This window comes from Gadus macrocephalus, chromosome 19, assembly GCF_031168955.1.
Source record: "Gadus macrocephalus chromosome 19, ASM3116895v1".
NCBI classification, from domain to species: domain Eukaryota; kingdom Metazoa; phylum Chordata; class Actinopteri; order Gadiformes; family Gadidae; genus Gadus; species Gadus macrocephalus.
The window spans coordinates 11,600,377-11,618,411 of NC_082400.1; the positions used below are offsets into that span (position 1 = coordinate 11,600,377).

The window sequence follows — 18,035 nt, forward strand, 5'->3', positions numbered from 1 at the left end:
ATAGATATCTATGCATCTATATATATAGATATCTATATCTATCTATAGATATCTATGTGTGTTCTTGTCATGTATACTCACCAGGTATGCTGAACAGTCGTCTGTGACGTATCGCGGCGGAGGGGATGACGTTCCACTCTCGGGTCCATTGGAGAGCGGAGGTTTGCTGAACGTCAAGCTGTTCCCCCCGTGCAAAGTGGAGATGAACGACTCCAACAGCCCACAAATCATACCCGTTCTCTCTCTAAAGCTCCTGCCACAGACAGACAAACAGAGCCTCATGAAGAAAATCAATTACAGAGGAGGAAAGAGAGCAGGGTTTAACAGACACCGAGGCAACAGCAGTGAGGTCTGAATCATCTCCAGATCAGTCATAAAAAAAGGATGTAAATACGCAGCTCGTTACGTCTAGGATACTTATTACTCGCAAGATTAACTTCTTATGAGATGGACTTGATGGTTTCTTTACGTTTCCTTCATCATGTCGTCCCAGAGGTGTTTTTATGATGTCAACGTTCTCAAGCCCCTTGAAAGCAAGACAGTGATCGTCACCCCGAGAGGCTTAACACAATACTAATTATCATGAATTCGATTTATCCATCAATAAAGTCCGGTAGCCCTTATCCAAAGCATCTTAAAGTCCATTCAAGGATGAGCTAGGGGTCAGGGTATCTGGCTTAAGGTAGCCTTCTGGAAGATGGCTGCCTCCAGGGTTCAACCCCAGAACCTTTTGGCTGAGAGTCACACCCTCTAACCTTTACACTGTCCTCTCACCTTGAGGCAACGACTGCCTTTATTTCAGAAGCAAAGGGGCGTGGGGACGTTACTGGTCGTAATGGTGATGGGCATGGTTTGTTAATTAATCTTGAAATGATTTGCCCTCATGTGGTGACTTTTGTGTTTCAAACTGGCGGTGTTTCTCATGCAAGACAAAGCCAAACTGAGTGTTGACAAGCAAACGGTATATCTAGGATTCTACATTACTATGCCTCTCCAGTTGGCAGAGTATCGCCCAAAGAATCCCCCGGGCTTCATTCTAATGAACAAGCGTGTATAACAGTTTCAAATGGCTTCCGTTGATGGAAACTATCACAGGCTTCCTTCACGCCAAGAAAAGCTGATTCCATGAGACTCGTTGAGATTTAGATGGTGAATTAATTAGTGTTTTTTTGTATTTCTTGCATCCCAGGGGGCAGAGAGGATGTCTACCGACGGCGTCAGTGTGTCGGTGAGAGACGGAGAATCAATATGTTGTGTGTCACTCTGCAATGAAATAAGAAATTAAATAAAAATGAGTATGGGAAACGATCAATCATGGATGCCGTTGTTCTCTCTAATGGATGAAAAAAAGAAAATAAATAATGACTCCCCAAGTATAGGCTATTTGGGAGAAACACTGAGTTAGCTCTTAAGCTAGCATGAGCCCTTTGTTAAAGTACAACATCGTAGTAAGCTAGGTGGCTATTGAAGTACGTCATTACAGAAGGTCTCTGGAACCATGTGACACGCGACCAATCGATACACTGAATAAAACCCCAGATGACTCAGCTCTCTGGACGGCCGGAGTCTACACTGAGGCTGTCTGGACGGCCGGAGTCTACACTGAGGCTGTCTGGATGGCCGGAGTCTAAACTGAGGCTGTCTGGATGGCTGGAGACTACACTGAGGCTGTCTGGATGGCCGGAGACTACACTGAGGCTGTCTGGACGGCCGGAGTCTACACTGAGGCTGTCTGGATGGCCGGAGTCTACACTGAGGCTGTCTGGATGGCTGGAGACTACACTGAGGCTGTCTGGATGGCTGGAGACTACACTGAGGCTGCTGTGACAGCAAGTTTGAACTAGGCCTCAAAATGTTGACACCAAATTTACTCTGAACCTTTTAGTTATTTGCCTGCCAGCTGCGAGAGGCGTCTCTTCAAAAGAGTTTAGAATACCAAAAGTTATGTGAAAGTGCCCTTTCTATCTTACCATTAAATGGTCCAACTTGTGCTGATGAACCCACAAAGGGGAGGTTGGCGGTTGTTGTGGTGTTGGTTCAGGTCCGTGGTTCCGCCTGCCAGCTGTCGGCTTCTGAGACACAGAGAGAGGACTCGAGGGAAACGTTTCCTCTTCTGGGACTCACTGAGACGTCGCTTCCAGGAGCAGCGAGGTCTTTCAGAGGAAATTACCCAGAGATCACTGGGGCTGCTCACCGCCACGGCCAGAGGCCAGCTGAGCGGTGGACAGAGGCTGCTCGCCCGGTCGTCAGAGCGGTAGAAGGAATCCGCTTTCATTTCCAATTAAAATGTTCCAAACCGCATTAACTCCGGCGGCGGCATTGATTTCTGCTGAGCGTGTCCTCGTGAGGACAAGGGGGCAGCGACATGGCCCACGGCTTCCGGCCCACGCCATCGCCCCCCCCCCCAACATGGCTCCCGGCCCACGCCATCGCCCCCCCCCCAGGCGGACGAAGACACGAGGACCCTGTGCTGAGGGGAGAGGTGACTGTGCTCAGACGCTCCTCCAGAAAAGTTCAGGGAGAACTTTCTTTGCTCATCTGTACATCTGTCTTACTACCTGCATCTCAGGTCTGTCAGCCTGCCTGTCTGTCAGCCTGTAAGTCAGTCCGTCAGCCTACCTGGCTGTCTGTTTGTTTGTCAGTCTTGCTACCTGCCTCTCGGCCTGCCTCTCAGCCTGCCTGTCAGTCAGTCAGTCAGTCAGTCAGTCAGTCAGTCAGTCAGTCAGTCAGTCAGTCAGTCAGTCAGTCAGTCAGTCAGTCAGTCAGTACTCCGCCCAGCCGTGTGGTAGAGACGGTGTAGCTGAAGGGGGTCGGCCTTGCAGGTGGGAGGTGGAGATCCCTCTTTTATGGATGTTCTCCCCTGGTTTCTCAGCCGTAATCTCGGAGCCCGGCTCCTTTGTTACCGCGTCTACGCCTCCGCGGCGTCCGGGGAGCCGAACCTATCTGACGGAGGCTTAATTAAACGTTGGCAGGGAAAGTAGAAAGTGCCGCTGGGACGACTGTTGATTTAAAAGCAATAGGCTGTCACGGTCTGCAGGAGCCGGGTTAATCATCACTTATGGTAAGAACCTTTAAAAGCAGGCCGATGCCGGTCAGAGAGGGCACTAGGTACAGATCAGATCAGGGGGGGGGGGAAAAGTCTTGGAGGGAGGCCAGAGGTCTCCCTGCTCCGCCCGAGCATCAAACACAACGCAGGCCATCTCTATAAGGGGAGGGACCATGTCCAGCTTTGTGTTGAAATGTTGCACCTGTCCTGCCTTCAGTTCAGGACAAAAGCTGAACTCTGTCGCTCACTGTGCTCCTATTGGACGAAGCTGCATCCCAGGAACACGGAAGAGAAGCCCCTCTCTGTAGGAGCCAATCACAGCAGAGAGGTGTCAGCCAATCACGGGAAAGCAGGGAAACAAGTCGAGCTTCGAGTCCACAATACGAGGACATGGAGATATTACAGATACGTGTGACCCAGCCTTGTAAAACATAATATAATATATAGCATACAATAGTAATGATCTATAACCTTCAACCTCAGGAAAATCAAAACTCAACAAAGAAACTTTTCATGAAGCATGCGAAAACACATTGATTGTGTACGTCTTTAACTTGATTAAAGAGTTGATTTCACGGTTGACCACACGTCGTGATGAACCAAGAACAGCCTCACGCGTTATGGGCCGGCTGTCAGTAATGAACTAAAGCAGGTTACAAAGAGTCAATGTACGATTAGAGAGAGAGCGGGAGAGAGACCTTGGCAGGCAGTGAGGGACGGCCATTGGGAGAATTGAGAGAGACGAAGAGATCTGAATCCAATCAGCGGTAGAGGAACAATAACTAGGATAATGATCTGTATTTTCTAGCTCATTAGCTGGTGATTTGAGCCTTTTGATTGGCAGGCCTGGTCTGGTGTGTAGCCTCTGTAGAGTAGTACATAGGAAGAGTGTGAGTGTGAGTGTGTGTGTGTGGAGCATCCAGCCAAGATGTAAAGATAGAGAAGAGCCACAGAAAGTCCTCCAAAGTAGAACGAACAAAAGAGATTAAATGAAGACCGGATGGAGTCCATTCCATATTTCATCATCTGCAATATCTAAAAACACTCAATGGATTAAAGATGAACCCTGTAATGCCCTCGTCTGACCCTGAAGCACGGACGACCAGAGCAGGACCCGGTTGTAGCAGAGGACCAGAGCAGTACCCGGGTCGTAGCAGAGGACCAGAGCAGTACCCGGGTCATAGCAGAGGACCAGAGCAGTACCCGGGTCGTAGCAGAGGACCAGAGCAGTACCCGGTCGTAGCAGAGGACCAGAGCAGTACCCGGGTCGTAGCAGAGGACCAGAGCAGTACCCGGGTCGTAGCAGAGGACCAGAGCAGTACCCGGGTCGTAGCAGAGGACCAGAGCAGTACCCGGGTCGTAGCAGAGGACCAGAGCAGTACCCGGGTCGTAGCAGAGGACCAGAGCAGTACCCGGGTCGTAGCAGAGGACCAGAGCAGTACCCGGGTCGTAGCAGAGGACCAGAGCAGTACCCGGGTCGTAGCAGAGGACCAGAGCAGTACCCGGGTCGTAGCAGAGGACCAGAGCAGTACCTGGGTCGTAGCAGAGGACCAGAGCAGTACCCGGGTCGTAGAAGAGGACCAGAGCAGTACCCGGGTGGAACTAGTTGTTCACTGAGAGCGAATGAACGACCCCCCCTCCCTCTCTGTTTATAATGAACGACCCCCCCCCCCCTCTCTATTTCTAACGGCAGTAATGAACTACCATCCCTCTCTTTTTCTAATGAAATCCCCCCTCCCTCTCGCTTTCTAACAGCAGTAATGAACATCCCCCCCTCCCTCTGTTTTCTAGCGGCAGTAATGAACAACCTCCCCCCCCCCCCCCTCTCTCGCTCTTCCTCATTAGCCTACTTGTCATGAGCAATGATCAGAATTTCAATATGAACCCTGGTGCCATCAGCGTTTTAATAACACAGCGGCAGTTTGAGGGAAATCCTGTGTCATGCTAAAAATAAACCTGGCCTGTAAATCCACAAGATCAACATTCAAACCCGAATATGTCTTCTGTGGGTCGGTGTGAACAGGCTCCTGCAGCCCAGGAACACGACATCGATCTGTATGCAGCATACTTGTTTTCCTATGTTCATGTGTGTTCATATGTGTTGTTCTGTTCTAAGGAAAGCCTGTGTAGGGAACAGCAGAGCAGGTCTGATTCACATCCCGGCTCTTCTCTGTGACTCATTTGGCTCGGTTCAACCAGCGGTTAGAGGTTTGTGTTCCGATATAAAACGTGTTTACATTGCTGGTTTAATGCAACCAGAGCTGAGCTGTATAAAATGTTTCCTGGTTCTACGATATGCTGGGAGTCATTTTGCTAGAAGGCATTATTCTCATCATGTGTCTTATGTCTGTCACACTGATTGATAGTTAATTACAGCAACATCTGTGAATGTAGAATTTATCTACATTATTTCTAATTCAGGTTGTGACAGCAACTGCCTTCCCATCCGCTGACTCTTACACACTTGACTGCCATTCAATACATATTAACGTAATAAACCTCTTTGGCTCTTAAGATAGTTTGCCCAAAGAGAATCTGTACAACCCAGGCCTCATGGCTCCTCTAAGGGATCTACGGTGTTCAGAACTCAACCGATGGGTTCATCATGCTTTGGTTTATCATCGACTGAATCACAGCTGCTCTCACCTCAGTCACCTCAAGAGGGGAAATAAATTAAAAGCCTTTAGATTCCGAGTCTGGACCGGCGAGTCAACTAAAGACTCGAACCACGACCGCCGCTAAAGCTCATGACGTTCCTGTTGGTCTCTACACTTAACTTCACATACTCGTACTACAACTCCATCTGGTAACTTAACGTTATATTATCATTAATTATCCTGCCTCAGTTGAATATTAAGGAAGCAGCACTGGAGCCATTCGTACAAGGGGACAGACAGATGGCCATGGATCGGTGATTCAGAACAGTTTGAGGGGGCAGACAGATGGCCATGGATCGGTGTTTCAGAACAGTTTGAGGCCCTTCCTCTTCCTGGGAGTTGATGAAAATTGTTCCGGTTTAACATAGAATATATGTTTAGGAATTTCTGGAAAATTGTGTCAAGAAGCAAGAGCCGCGTTTCCATCAAAATAACGAGTTAAGGTCTGAACCAAGCCCACACGATAAATACATTAATGTAGTTTGGCACAATGGATGCAATAAGAAGAATACTGCAGGTCGAAGTGAACTAAACAAACTGTAGGTTTTCAGCTGCAGATGTTGAGCTGGCTGCAAGCTCCTCCAACTGAAGTTTAGGGGGCGTGCTTCGGAACGCCCTACCCCTTTGGATGTCCTCCCCAAGCAGGGCCATTTCCAGGGCTAAGATAATGTTTCTGGAACTCAACCACTCCAAACGTGAACCTGAGAGTTATCAATTTAAATAGATGGACCAGAAGTAAGGCGGTCTGCAACATGTTTTGTACAGCTCTGACCACAGGGGGGTGAATTCCACCGTTCTGAAGGTGAACCACGCAGGGTTGTCAAATTGGGAATGTATCAAACCCGCGTGTAAGCAGGTCTTCACAAAGTAAAGCAGTGCTCTGGTGACAGGGGGCGCCATAACTCACAATCAAAAAGGATAAGCCCCGTTGATCAATAGTCTGCTTCAAAGCGGCCCAGGGAAATGAACATTTGCGTGCGTTCTCATTAGCCATGCAAGAGTTAGCTCATGCAACCACACACAATTTCAGAGACATGTCAAGATTATGTTTTTCTGTTTCCTTTCAGAGAAAGATATCTTCTGCGATCCAAAGGGTTTCCCATACATGCTATATTGTAGAGCTGCAACACATTGATCGCTCTTGCTCTGTGAATAGTCCTCTGAACCAGAACAGGGCCGTGCACAGCAGGGAGGATGTTGTTGGCTTTCCCCCCCAGAGACAACGGCCGGCCCAGTTTTCTGAATACAATATTCCGAGGTTCACAAATCAGTCTGGCGATGTCAGAAACAAAGACATCTGATCGATACCCGGCCTGAATCTCAACCAGCACTCGCTTGTTCGCCTTTCTCTTGCGGAAAAGAAAGCGATGGTTTTCAGCGAAATACTCAAACTATGTTTATCCTGTAATATATCGGGCTATGTTAAGTCAGTTGAACCTGTATTAAATAATATATTATATATATTATATAATACAGGTTAAACTGACTTAACTTGGGTCTGTAGAACAATTTCTACGTTCACACATTCTGCAGACACACGTTCTGCAGACCTATGTTCTTCAGGCCTACGGGGACTAAAAGGCTTAGTTATGGTTCCAGGTCGACGCAAAGCAAAAGGGGATTTACGGACCGATTGCGACCTTGCAGACCCTCCCTGCGTCTCCTGCATGGGCCTTCTTCTAACCTTGCGTTGAGGCGACGCAGCAAGGGCTGTAATTGGACCGCTCGATCAAAACCAGACACAGAACCATAACAGGTACACGACTGCGTTGAAGTGTCTGCGTGGTCATTGCGTTGCGTCAACGTGGAACCATAACTGAGCCTTAAATGTCTTCCAGAAGTGAGTAGGAAGCAGCGGGGAACACAAATTGAAAGGTGCACATGTCAATAGTATGGATTTTGTTTTTATTTCAGTTCATACAGACTTTTTGTCACAACAAAGTTAGCAAGAGCATTTTGTTCCATTGCAATGTAGTAATATTGGAAAGCAACCGAGAGGACAGCCACCATTTCAGAGCATAATAAGAATAAGAATAATAGCAGAGGCAGTTCTCTTATCCCCGCCCGGGCTGCTGATTTAGAAAACGGATGAGCGTGACACCTCAGTCCTGCTCCTCGTCCTCGCCTAGCAGCGACCTCGACCTCTCCGGCGGTCGCCCAGCAGCGACCCTTTAGCTCTCTCGCGGTCTCCCCTCTCCTCTACACCACAGATGGGCCTCAGCCTTCAGGACCGACTCCCCCAGAGGGCTCGGTTTGGATTGATTGGGCTCCTTTAATGCCGTTTTAAAATCCAATCTGGGTTCAGGAACCAATCTGGGTTTATTTACTCTTTTTAGAGAGCCAGCATGATGATTTGACGAAATAGAATGGGCTGCATCTTTTTACACTGGCCATGTAAGTCATGAATTCGTGTATTGATATGTAATCACTCAAGGGCCAATCAGGGAGGGTGTACAAATGATGCTTCCCTTTCTGCAGAAAACACACAAAACTAAAATCGGAATAAGTTATTAGACAGAGGAAGACCCGGCAATTCATGATGTCTTATTGTATAGTAACTGAACCGCTCTAGTACAGTCTAGTACTGTACTGTAGTACAGTGCTGTAGTACAGTCTAGTACAGTGCTGTAATAGAGTACTGTAGTACAGTGCTTTAATACAGTACTGTAGTACAGTGCGAATCGCTGTGGATGAGCGTCCGTACGATACCTTCCTTATGCAGAGTAGTACAAACAGGAGTGACCCACTAGAGAACTAGCTAACCCTGGTTAACCCTACCCATGGTGTTCTGTTAACGGTGGAAGAGGCTCGTAAGATAAGAAATAAAAGCGGTGAGTTTTAAGTGCGAAGCTTGGCGTTATTTGCATGTTTGAAAGAACACTTATTTTGAAATCTGTTAAGGAGGGGGGCGAAGCCACCCCTCAGTGTTTCAGGACCATACGTCCACCTGCTACCTGTCACTCCACAACTCAAGCTGCTGCCTGTCACTCAACAACTCAAGCTGCTGCCTGTCACTCAACAACTCAAGCAATAAGGAGAGAAAAAACCAAACCGTTAGAAAAAAAGAAAAAACAAACACCCCAAAAACAACAGGCGACCCCCCCTCCCCCCCATCGACCCCCCCCCCCCCTCCCCCACTCCGACTGACGGCGGCCTGCAGACTGAGGGGGTCTCGCACTAGCACAGGAGAGGGGAGGCCTGCTCATCTTTAGTCCTCGACAAACACTCCCCCCCTCTGTCCGTCTGTCTCTCCCCCTCTGACCCCCCGTCCTGCAGCCTTCTCTCCCCCCCCTCCCTCCCCCTCTCTCCGCCCCCTCACTTCAGCAGGGCCTTGATGGCATCCGTCTCGGCCGCCTCCAGGGCGCTCAGCCCATCCGGACCTTTCCGCTCTTTGTCGGCACCCTGCGGAGAAGGGAGGGGGAAGGAGAGGGGGGGAGACAAGGGCGGGAGGAGAGGGGGGAGACAGGGGGTTAAACAGGCTTCATAGAGCGGGGCCCCAGGGGGTCCGTCACAGCACGGCTCCCCAGTCTCTGAAGAACATGAGGCGGTCGTGGTGAATGTATGCATCCGTCTCTCTCTCGCTCCCTTTCACCCTCGCTCTCCTACAAGTGATGTCTCTCGACCGTTAACAAGGATCCCATGTTGACCGATGTGCTGTCAGCACCTTTAATGAGACTTAAATCCTCCCTCCCTCCTCCTCTCGTTAGGCCCTTCTTCCATTACATGTGCAGTTACACAAAGCTCCCGACCACCAGGCCTCCATGTTATTGTGCTTCCTGTAGTGCCAGGTCGGCCAGGGAACACCTGAGAGTTGCACCCTGAACCCTGTGTGCCTCGCTGACCTCTGACCTGAGAGTCGTACCAACGTCGGCCACCAGAGTGCAAATCCAGAGAAATTACCAGCAGAGCCACAAGACCTGGTGGCTCTAACCCCCTAACCCTTGTTCAACCCACAAGGGCTGAACAAGGACCGAACAAGTGCTTAAGGGTTTCTGCGGTTATATATGTAAATACAAAATGACTACAGCAAAAAAGGCAGCGATAAGCATGGAGTTTCACAAGCAGAGCGACAGTGCTGTGATGGAGCAGTGACACAGGCCTGTCCACACCTCACAGCCCCCTCCCATCAGCGCTGACACAAGCCCATCCACGCCCCCCCCCATCCCATCAGCGCCAGCCACCAGCTCTCGTCGAGGGGGGCTTACATAACCCAGGATCCAGAGAGGCAGCATTGAGGGAGTCAAGAGAGTCGGCCGACCCAATTACTGAGCTAGGAGGGAGGTTTTGGGAGGAGAGGAGGGAGGGTTCACGGACCGGAGTCTGGAGAGGAGGTGGCGACCTGTCACATCACCATGTAGATGTACCACGGCTGAGCGGGCCAGCCTAGGGTTGGGCCTGTTCCTGCCATGCTTGACTCTCCCTGTACAAGTCTGCATCGTCTGTCAACACCGCAAGTATCTCCAAAACTCAAGAAGCAAAACCTTAACTCCCAAAGTTTCCCTCATAAGTGGAGTGGAAAAAAACTTTTTTTTTTTTTTTGATACATTTATTTTATAAACCGTAAAAAAAAAAAAAACACTACAACAACCAAGAAACCACCATGGTCCCTGACTCCCAGGCCATTGTTGGGGTGGAGCCCACCGAGGAGCTGCTGATGACAACAGGAGCTGAGGCGGTCGGACTGTGCTGAGGGCAGAGAGGCCTCTTCCCCAGCCCATGTCCTCTCTGGGGAAGTCATTAGCGGTGCTGTCCCAACCGGTGTCTCCATGCTTCTCATTCGACCAGCAGGTCGCACCTCGCCCCATTATCACCACTCTGCCCTGAGACAGAACCGTCTTCATGGTGTTGATCTTTAATCACTACACTTGAGCCTTAAGCGCTCCCAAATGAGCCTCCCTACCCTTACACACACACACACACACACACACACAATACCCACAACTCTGTCTACAACACGATAAGACTGGTACACAACTAAATACAGACATCTCTACTGTTTACAACAAGTAGGGAATGGAACACAACGAAATACACACAACTCTGTTGTTTTCTACACGTAAAGACTTGTACATAACCAAATACACACAACTCTGTTTACAACACGTAAAGGCCTCCTGATAAAGTGTATGATGATGGTTTCAATGTCTTAAACAGTCCAAAGATGTAAACAGACAGGATTCAGTTCCCAGGGACGTCCCTGTTGTGTCATGACAACAGTACAAGCCTCTCCAGACCAACACGTGAGAACATGTGTCACCATGTGGATCAAAAGATGAAGAAGCAGTCAGACGTCATCCCATTGATTTTACATCGCAGTCCGAGCCGATAGACAAGGACCAGCAGCAGTGATTGGGATTTGCAGAGGAACATAAAATCAGCGCAGAGACTGTGTCCTTCCTCTCCTGCTCTGAATAGAGCAGAGAGGAAGCCTGCGGTTGATAGTAGACTACGATGAATGTGCCTCATTGTGAAGCTCTTTGTAGGTCAGAGTCACCGCTGACAAACGCACTCCAAAATCTAATGAACTAGAAACATAAGGCTGCAACATAATACAACCTGGTTAAAGCTGTGTTCCATGCCAACGCTAAGCCATGGTGGGAGGGTGTACCATGCGACTCCACTCACTTCCTTTTGAAATAAGCCAGGTGCCGATGCTCAAGCCTTCTGTGCAGGAGAGACCGCTAGGACTCTCCCACGGATCCATCTGAAGCGCCCTAAATAGTCCTCCATCATTGAGTATTCACTGCAAATAGGCTGTACACACGGGCTGCTTTTAGCACCGTTACCCTAAATCATCTAACCCTAACCGCTAAGCCCAGCTCTGGTGTAGCTCTGTTAGTCTCCATTGTGGAGCTCATCCTGGCTGTTGGTCACCAGCCGTGTTTTCGTCTGACCTTCACTGTCCTGCACAGGTGGGACTCCTGCCGCTTATAGCGTGTGTGTATGTGCGTTTGTGTGTACCACTTAGCCAGTGTTTGTTGACAGGCAGGGGGGGGGGGGATGCCGAGCCCAGACAGAAACTCTAGACTCATAACAACAAAGAGCCCCCAACAAGAAGCCACAAAGCAGACGACCGCCCTGTGGGAATGTTCCAGTCCCTAGCAGAGGCCTTTTGTTATGTTGTTACCTCATCATCAGCACCCATCAGCCTTTTGGGTCCCCAACATGATGTCATTGACACACACGTACATGTACATGTGCACGTCTGTGTGCGTGTGTGTGTGCATGAACTTGTACTTGTGCGTGTGTGTATGTGTATATTTGTGTTTTTGTGTGCACATGTACAGCTGTGTGTGTGTTTACTTGTGTATGTGCACGTGTACCTTTTCTAGGAGGATCCTGACACAGGACAGGTGCCCCTCGTAGATGGCCGACAGCAGCGGGGTCAGTCCATGTTTGTCCGGGGCCTGGAAGGCGGGGGGGGAGAGATGAGTGGAGAGCGATAGGAAGAAGAGAGAATGCTACCAGTCTGCCTTCCTGTTTCATTCACTGTGGAGGCGGACCGCCATGGGGCCTCCGGCCTCCCAGCCTCCACCATCACTCTCAGTCCGCCGCCTCCTTTATCATTATCACAGGAAATAACTTGAGCTTATTCCTCTCCTCTTATCATCTCATGAACGACCCCAGAGGAACACCGGCACCACTTCAGCACATCCAAGTTATTTATTCTATAAGCCCCCATTCTGCTGCTCAGTATGCAGACGCAGGCTGGGAGAACCTGTTCAGTGAGTGGCGGGCTGATAACGGGAACAGATAAACAGCAGGACGGGGAACAGAGAGAGGAGCTCAGCCCACAGGCTCCAGGAAACCTTTTATTGTTCAACAGCACAACTTTTCCTTTTTAGATTAGTTGTACAATTTGTACCACAAGTCACCAAAGACATTTCCTTCATTTATCTTACATACAGATAAAGTATGAACAGATATTCGCACTGCTGAAACTATACACAGATAATATGTTTTGACTTCCTTGGTAAAAAAATAACCTAATCCTTCAAAGGTGTCTGCTCTGCATCGGAGATGTAATTCGATAATGCATACATACATACATAAATAAACCACAAGGAGTGAAGAGGAACTGCCTTAAGGTGGAGTATGCAAATACTCCACCAGCAAATACAAGTATTTGTAGTTCAGCAAATACAATTCCTCTGAGAACGTCACAGCTCTGAGAGGCAGCCGTGCAGTGCATGCTTTACACCCTGTGGGACCTGTGTGTTTAACTCCACCCTGTTGGACCTGTGTCTGTTTAACTCCACCCTGTTGGACCTGTGTCTGTTTAACTCCACCCTGTGGGACCTGTGTGTTTAACTCCACCCTGTTGGACCTGTGTCTGTTTAACTCCACCCTGTTGGACCTGTGTCTGTTTAACTCCACCCTGTTGGACCTGTGTCTGTTTAACTCCACCCTGTTGGACCTGTGTGTTTAACTCCACCCTGTTGGACCTGTGTCTGTTTAACTCCACCCTGTTGGACCTGTGTCTGTTTAACTCCACCCTGTTGGACCTGTGTCTGTTTAACTCCACCCTGTTGGACCTGTGTCTGTTTAACTCCACCCTGTTGGACCTGTTTCTGTTTAACTCCACCCTGTTGGACCTGTGTCTGTTTAACTCCACCCTGTTGGACCTGTTTCTGTTTAACTCCACCCTGTTGGACCTGTTTCTGTTTAACTCCACCCTGTTGGACCTGTTTCTGTTTAACTCCACCCTGTTGGACCTGTGTGTTTAACTCCACCCTGTTGGACCTGTGTCTGTTTAACTCCACCCTGTTGGACCTGTGTCTGTTTAACTCCACCCTGTTGGACCTGTGTCTGTTTAACTCCACCCTGTTGGACCTGTGTCTGTTTAACTCCACCCTGTTGGACCTGTGTCTTTGAACAACAATTTCTCTCATGGGTCGACACAGTTGCCCCCGTCTTTGGTAAACCCTCCCCATAATGGTGCATTAGGTGGAGCTGAAGGTGGAGCTGAAGGCGAAGCAGCGACAGCACTCACGTTGACATCGGCCCCCTGAGAGAGGAGGTACTCCAGGATCTCTGCATGGCCGCAGTCTGCAGCGTAGTGTAGCGGCTTCCGGCCCCCCTCCAGGGTCCGGTTCACATCCTCCGCCTGGAGGGGAAGACACACTAGTGTTGGAGTCATGGTAACACACTCGTGTTAGTCATGGTAACACACTCGTGTTAGTCATGGGAACACACTCGGGTTAGTCATGGTAACACACTCGTGTTAGTCATGGTAACACACTCGTGTTAGTCATGGTAACACACTCGTGTTAGTCATGGTAACACACTCGTGTTAGTCATGGTAACACACTCATGTTAGAGTCATGGTAACACACTCGTGTTAGTCATGGGAACACACTCGTGTTAGAGTCATGGTAACACACTAGGGTTAAATACATTCTACGACAGGGCATCATTAAAGGCGTCAATGCCAGATCTGCAGATTGAGATTGTTTTATAAAACCGAGGGGGAAGAAATTTTTTTTTTTTTTTCAGAAACAAAATACAAAATATACAAAAAAACTAAACGACACGAAGATTGCACATGCATTACATGCAAGATCCTCAGTTACTCCAAAAGGAAAGAACACTTTCCACTCTGAAACATTCTTCTAAAAACTAGACCAACAAATGCAGCTCTTTCAAGAGCAATTCTTTCCCCATGCCTTCCTGGAGCTGTTAGACCACAAATTGACACACACACACACACGCAGTCGCACACACACACACACACAGAAGTAATGTGGTCTCAAGGACCACCGAGCCAGGGGTAGATTACAGACCCCGTGTTCAGCCCTTCACTGAAGGCAGGAGTGATGTGCATGAGGAAGCGGATGCTACTGGTGGCCCCTTCATACCCAGATGTGATAGAAACATGCAGCTATCTTAAGCCAGACCATAACCACAACCCAGCCGATATCCATCAGTATGTTCACACCGTCACTCCTGGAGTCACCATAACATTCAAGATCATCGAAGATCACTAATTCTACTCTGCATGTCTGTCTGTAGACCTGCACCGGGCGGTCGGTGGGTAGATCAGCTGTCACTCATGGATCACTCATAGAAGGTCAGGTTAATCCCAGAGAAAATGGGATCCATCCCCATAGGTTTACAGCCCTCAGCCTCTGTAATAAGGGGGGCTTCGAACTGGCAATAAAAGCCCAATCAAATGTCAAATGAAAAACTATTATTTTTTAAGGCCATTATCAACCCTGACCTTTAAAAAGATAATGAAACGGCTATGAAGTGGACGTTTCTAAGGCTGTCCCGTTCGGTTGGTTGATATGCATCAAGCCTCATTGGACTAGATTCTCATTGTTTGGACAATCGCTGTCCTTCCTTTCACTTTTATACATTATTTTTGAAGGTGGGGGGAGGGGTGGGGATTCCCACTCATGATAAGAATGTCTACAAATAGTAGTGGAAGACCCTGTACACCAAATAGTATTGATATTAACAAGAGACAGCCCATATCATTCTAGGCATTCCTCTCAGCCTAACTTGAACTGGGCCATCAACATACTTGATGAGATTCACTTTCGGTTCGGTCATGTTTGAAAGTGATTAAATCACTTCTTGCCTCACACTGTACTTTACAATATGATGATTACACAATACGACAATAAAGGAGAACGGACAGAATGAGCAGGAGCAGCATTCAGGAACAATATGTTTATAACAGACCGGTGATCAGCACTCACTACGTTTATTACGGTACAACATGATGTTTATAACAGACCTGTTTATAACAGTAAACAGTAATTCACTCATTACGTTCATTAAGGAACAATATGATGTTTATAACAGACACTGAGCAGGCCTCATTACGTAAAGGGCCAATATGATGTTTTTAACACTGAGCAGGACTCATTAAGGAACTATGTGATGTTTATAACAGACTGAGCAGCATTCACTACGTTAGTTAAGGAGCAATATGATGTTTATATCAGACCTGTGAGCAGCATTCACTCTTACGTTAGTTAAGTCAGTTTAAGTTAAGTTAGTTTTAGTTAAGTGGTGTTAGTTCCAGGTTAGCTCAGGCTAGTGGAGGACCTCTCGGTTCAGCTCATCTTCAGTCTGAACGCTTCATGTGTTCATATCGGAACACACCCAGTGCAGAACTCCTCGTAGAAGAACGGAAGGTTCATATGAACATCTAGAGACTGGAGCCTACCGCCAGAAGCAGCACTAGCACGCCCTGCTAGCCTCCCAGCTGTCAGGTTAGGGTTAGCATGGTATCGCTAGCCCTGCTAGCCTCCCAGCTGTCAGGTTGGGCTTCGCTCGGAGCTCGGCTGGTTCATTGTTCAATGAGTTAAAGCGGCGAGTAAAGTTACTTTAAGGAAGAGGTCTTACCTTAAGGAGGCTCTTCGCCGCGTCCAGGTCCCCGTTCTTCAGCGCCCACGTCAGATCCGTGTCCGACATCTTATCTCTTAGTTCTGTAAGCTAAAGGGCTAACGAGCTAACGGGCTAACAGCTACCCTACCGGAAACAGCTCTGAGCTAACAAGCTAACCGGCTAGCCGATCAGGGAACCTCTGGTACTGTGACGAGAGACTCGAGTGCTACTTTTTACCAAACCTTAACCTTAACACGAGCCGCACAAAAGACAAACAGCCCGATCTGAAGAAGTTGGCGGAGAGAGGAACGGGGATCCGCCTTCTGCACCACGATCACTTCCGGGTCTTAAGCCGGAAGTACCGAGCTAACCCGCCTAAATAAACCTATTTTATTAAGTTATACAACTATTTTATTAAGTTATAAAGCCTATTTTATAAATGTATGGGTTAAACTGAATGCAACTTATTTTATTAAGTTATAAAACCTATTTTTATTATTTTATAAAACCTATTTTAATAAGATATAGGCCGAACATCAATATATAGACACGTTAACACAATGTTTCATTTTCATTTGTGATTCAATGGTAGTTATGTGAATTTGATCATTAATTAATACATGCATTTACTTTTGGGAAGTCAAACAGAAAAGGTTCACAATATGAACTTATGTTTCTCGGAGGACAGTGTGTTGAGATAGGTTGGAACTCGATGAAGTTGAAGACGCTCAAGTCGTATCGAATAGCTCATAGTCGCCATCTAAACCTTTAAAGACGTGACCCACATTGACACTACCACTTATAAATAACTTATTATATTCCTGTTTAAATTATTCTGCTCTTCTACCGTCATCGCCCTGATGTAATGCAGGGGGGTAATCCGGGATAGGATTATGGCCCAGGGGCCGGTGGGCTGTGGGGCCCGTAACCCTTATCAGGGCTAGGGCCCCCTGGGGCTGGTGGGCTGGGGGCCCCTAACTTTAATAAGGGCTAGGGTTAGGGCCTAAGGGCCGGTGGGCGGGGGGCCCCTTACCCTTATCAGGGCTAGGGATAGGGGCCCCGGGGCTGGTGGGCTGGGTGCCCCAAAGTGCCACCAGTGGGGGTCCAGCAGGCAAAGGCCCCTGGAATTATTTTTAACCTTTTTTTTTGTAATTTGAGAGAAATTTAAAAATATTCATTGAGTTATGGCTATTGGCTGAAGGCCAGTTTTGTACATGGGGTTCCCTTCCATGTAAGGCCCTTGCTTTCTGGAGGCTTTAGGGTAGGGCTGTAAGGCCCTCGCTGTCTGGAGGCTTTAGGGTCGGGCTGTAAGGCCCTCGCTGTGTGGAGGCTTTAGGGTCGGGCTCTAAGGCCCTCACTGTCTGGGGGCTTTAGGGTCGGGCTGTAAGGCCCTCGCTGTCTGGAGGCTTTAGGGTCGGGCTGTAAGGCCCTCACTGTCTGGAGGCTTTAGGGTCGGGCTGTAAGGCCCTCGCTGTCTGGAGGCTTTAGGGTCGGGCTGTAAGGCCCTCACTGTGTGGAGGCTTTAGGGTCGGGCTCTAAGGCCCTCACTGTCTGGAGGCTTTAGGGTCGGGCTGTAAGGCCCTCACTGTCTGGAGGCTTTAGGGTAGGGCTCTAAGGCCCTCACTGTCTGGAGGCTTTAGGGTAGGGCTCTAAGGCCCTCACTGTCTGGAGGCTTTAGGGTCGGGCTCTAAGGCCCTCGCTGTCTGGAGGCTTTAGGGTCGGGCTCTAAGGCCCTCGCTGTGTGGAGGCTTTAGGGTCGGGCTGTAAGGCCCTCGCTGTCTGGAGGCTTTAGGGTCGGGCTCTAAGGCCCTCGCTGTCTGGAGGCTTTAGGGTCGGGCTCTAAGGCCCTCGCTGTCTGGAGGCTTTAGGGTAGGGCTGTAAGGCCCTCGCTGTCTGGAGGCTTTAGGGTCGGGCTCTAAGGCCCTCACTGTCTGGAGGCTTTAGGGTAGGGCTCTAAGGCCCTCGCTGTGTGGAGGCTTCAGGGTCGGGTCCCT

General features: G+C 48.8%; 1 protein-coding gene across 1 annotated transcript; it reads right to left on the reverse strand.

The window, feature by feature from the left end:
* Positions 1–7,589: 7,589 nt before the first annotated feature.
* Positions 7,590–16,404, reverse strand: mtpn (myotrophin). The gene is made up of 4 exons (XM_060037937.1): positions 16,060–16,404; positions 13,697–13,810; positions 12,027–12,110; positions 7,590–9,105 (listed from the first exon to the last, which is right to left on the reverse strand). Exons 1-4 carry the CDS (start codon positions 16,126–16,128, stop codon positions 9,019–9,021), a joined length of 354 nt encoding a protein of 117 aa, XP_059893920.1. The 5' UTR covers positions 16,129–16,404; the 3' UTR covers positions 7,590–9,018.
* Positions 16,405–18,035: the final 1,631 nt, after the last annotated feature.

What these genes read in the sequence shown, in the direction of transcription:
- mtpn (XM_060037937.1), bottom strand. Translation starts at nt 16,128, where the DNA reads ATGTCGGACACGGATCTGACGTGGGCGCTGAAGAACGGGGACCTGGAC. An exon ending in CGGCGAAGAGCCTCCTTAAG is followed by an intron (nt 13,811 to 16,059) that starts GTAAGACCTCTT and finishes CTTCCCCTCCAG; the next exon opens with GCGGAGGATGTGAACCGGAC. An exon ending in TCAGGATCCTCCTAGAAAAG is followed by an intron (nt 9,106 to 12,026) that starts GTACACGTGCAC and finishes CCTTCTCCGCAG; the next exon opens with GGTGCCGACAAAGAGCGGAA.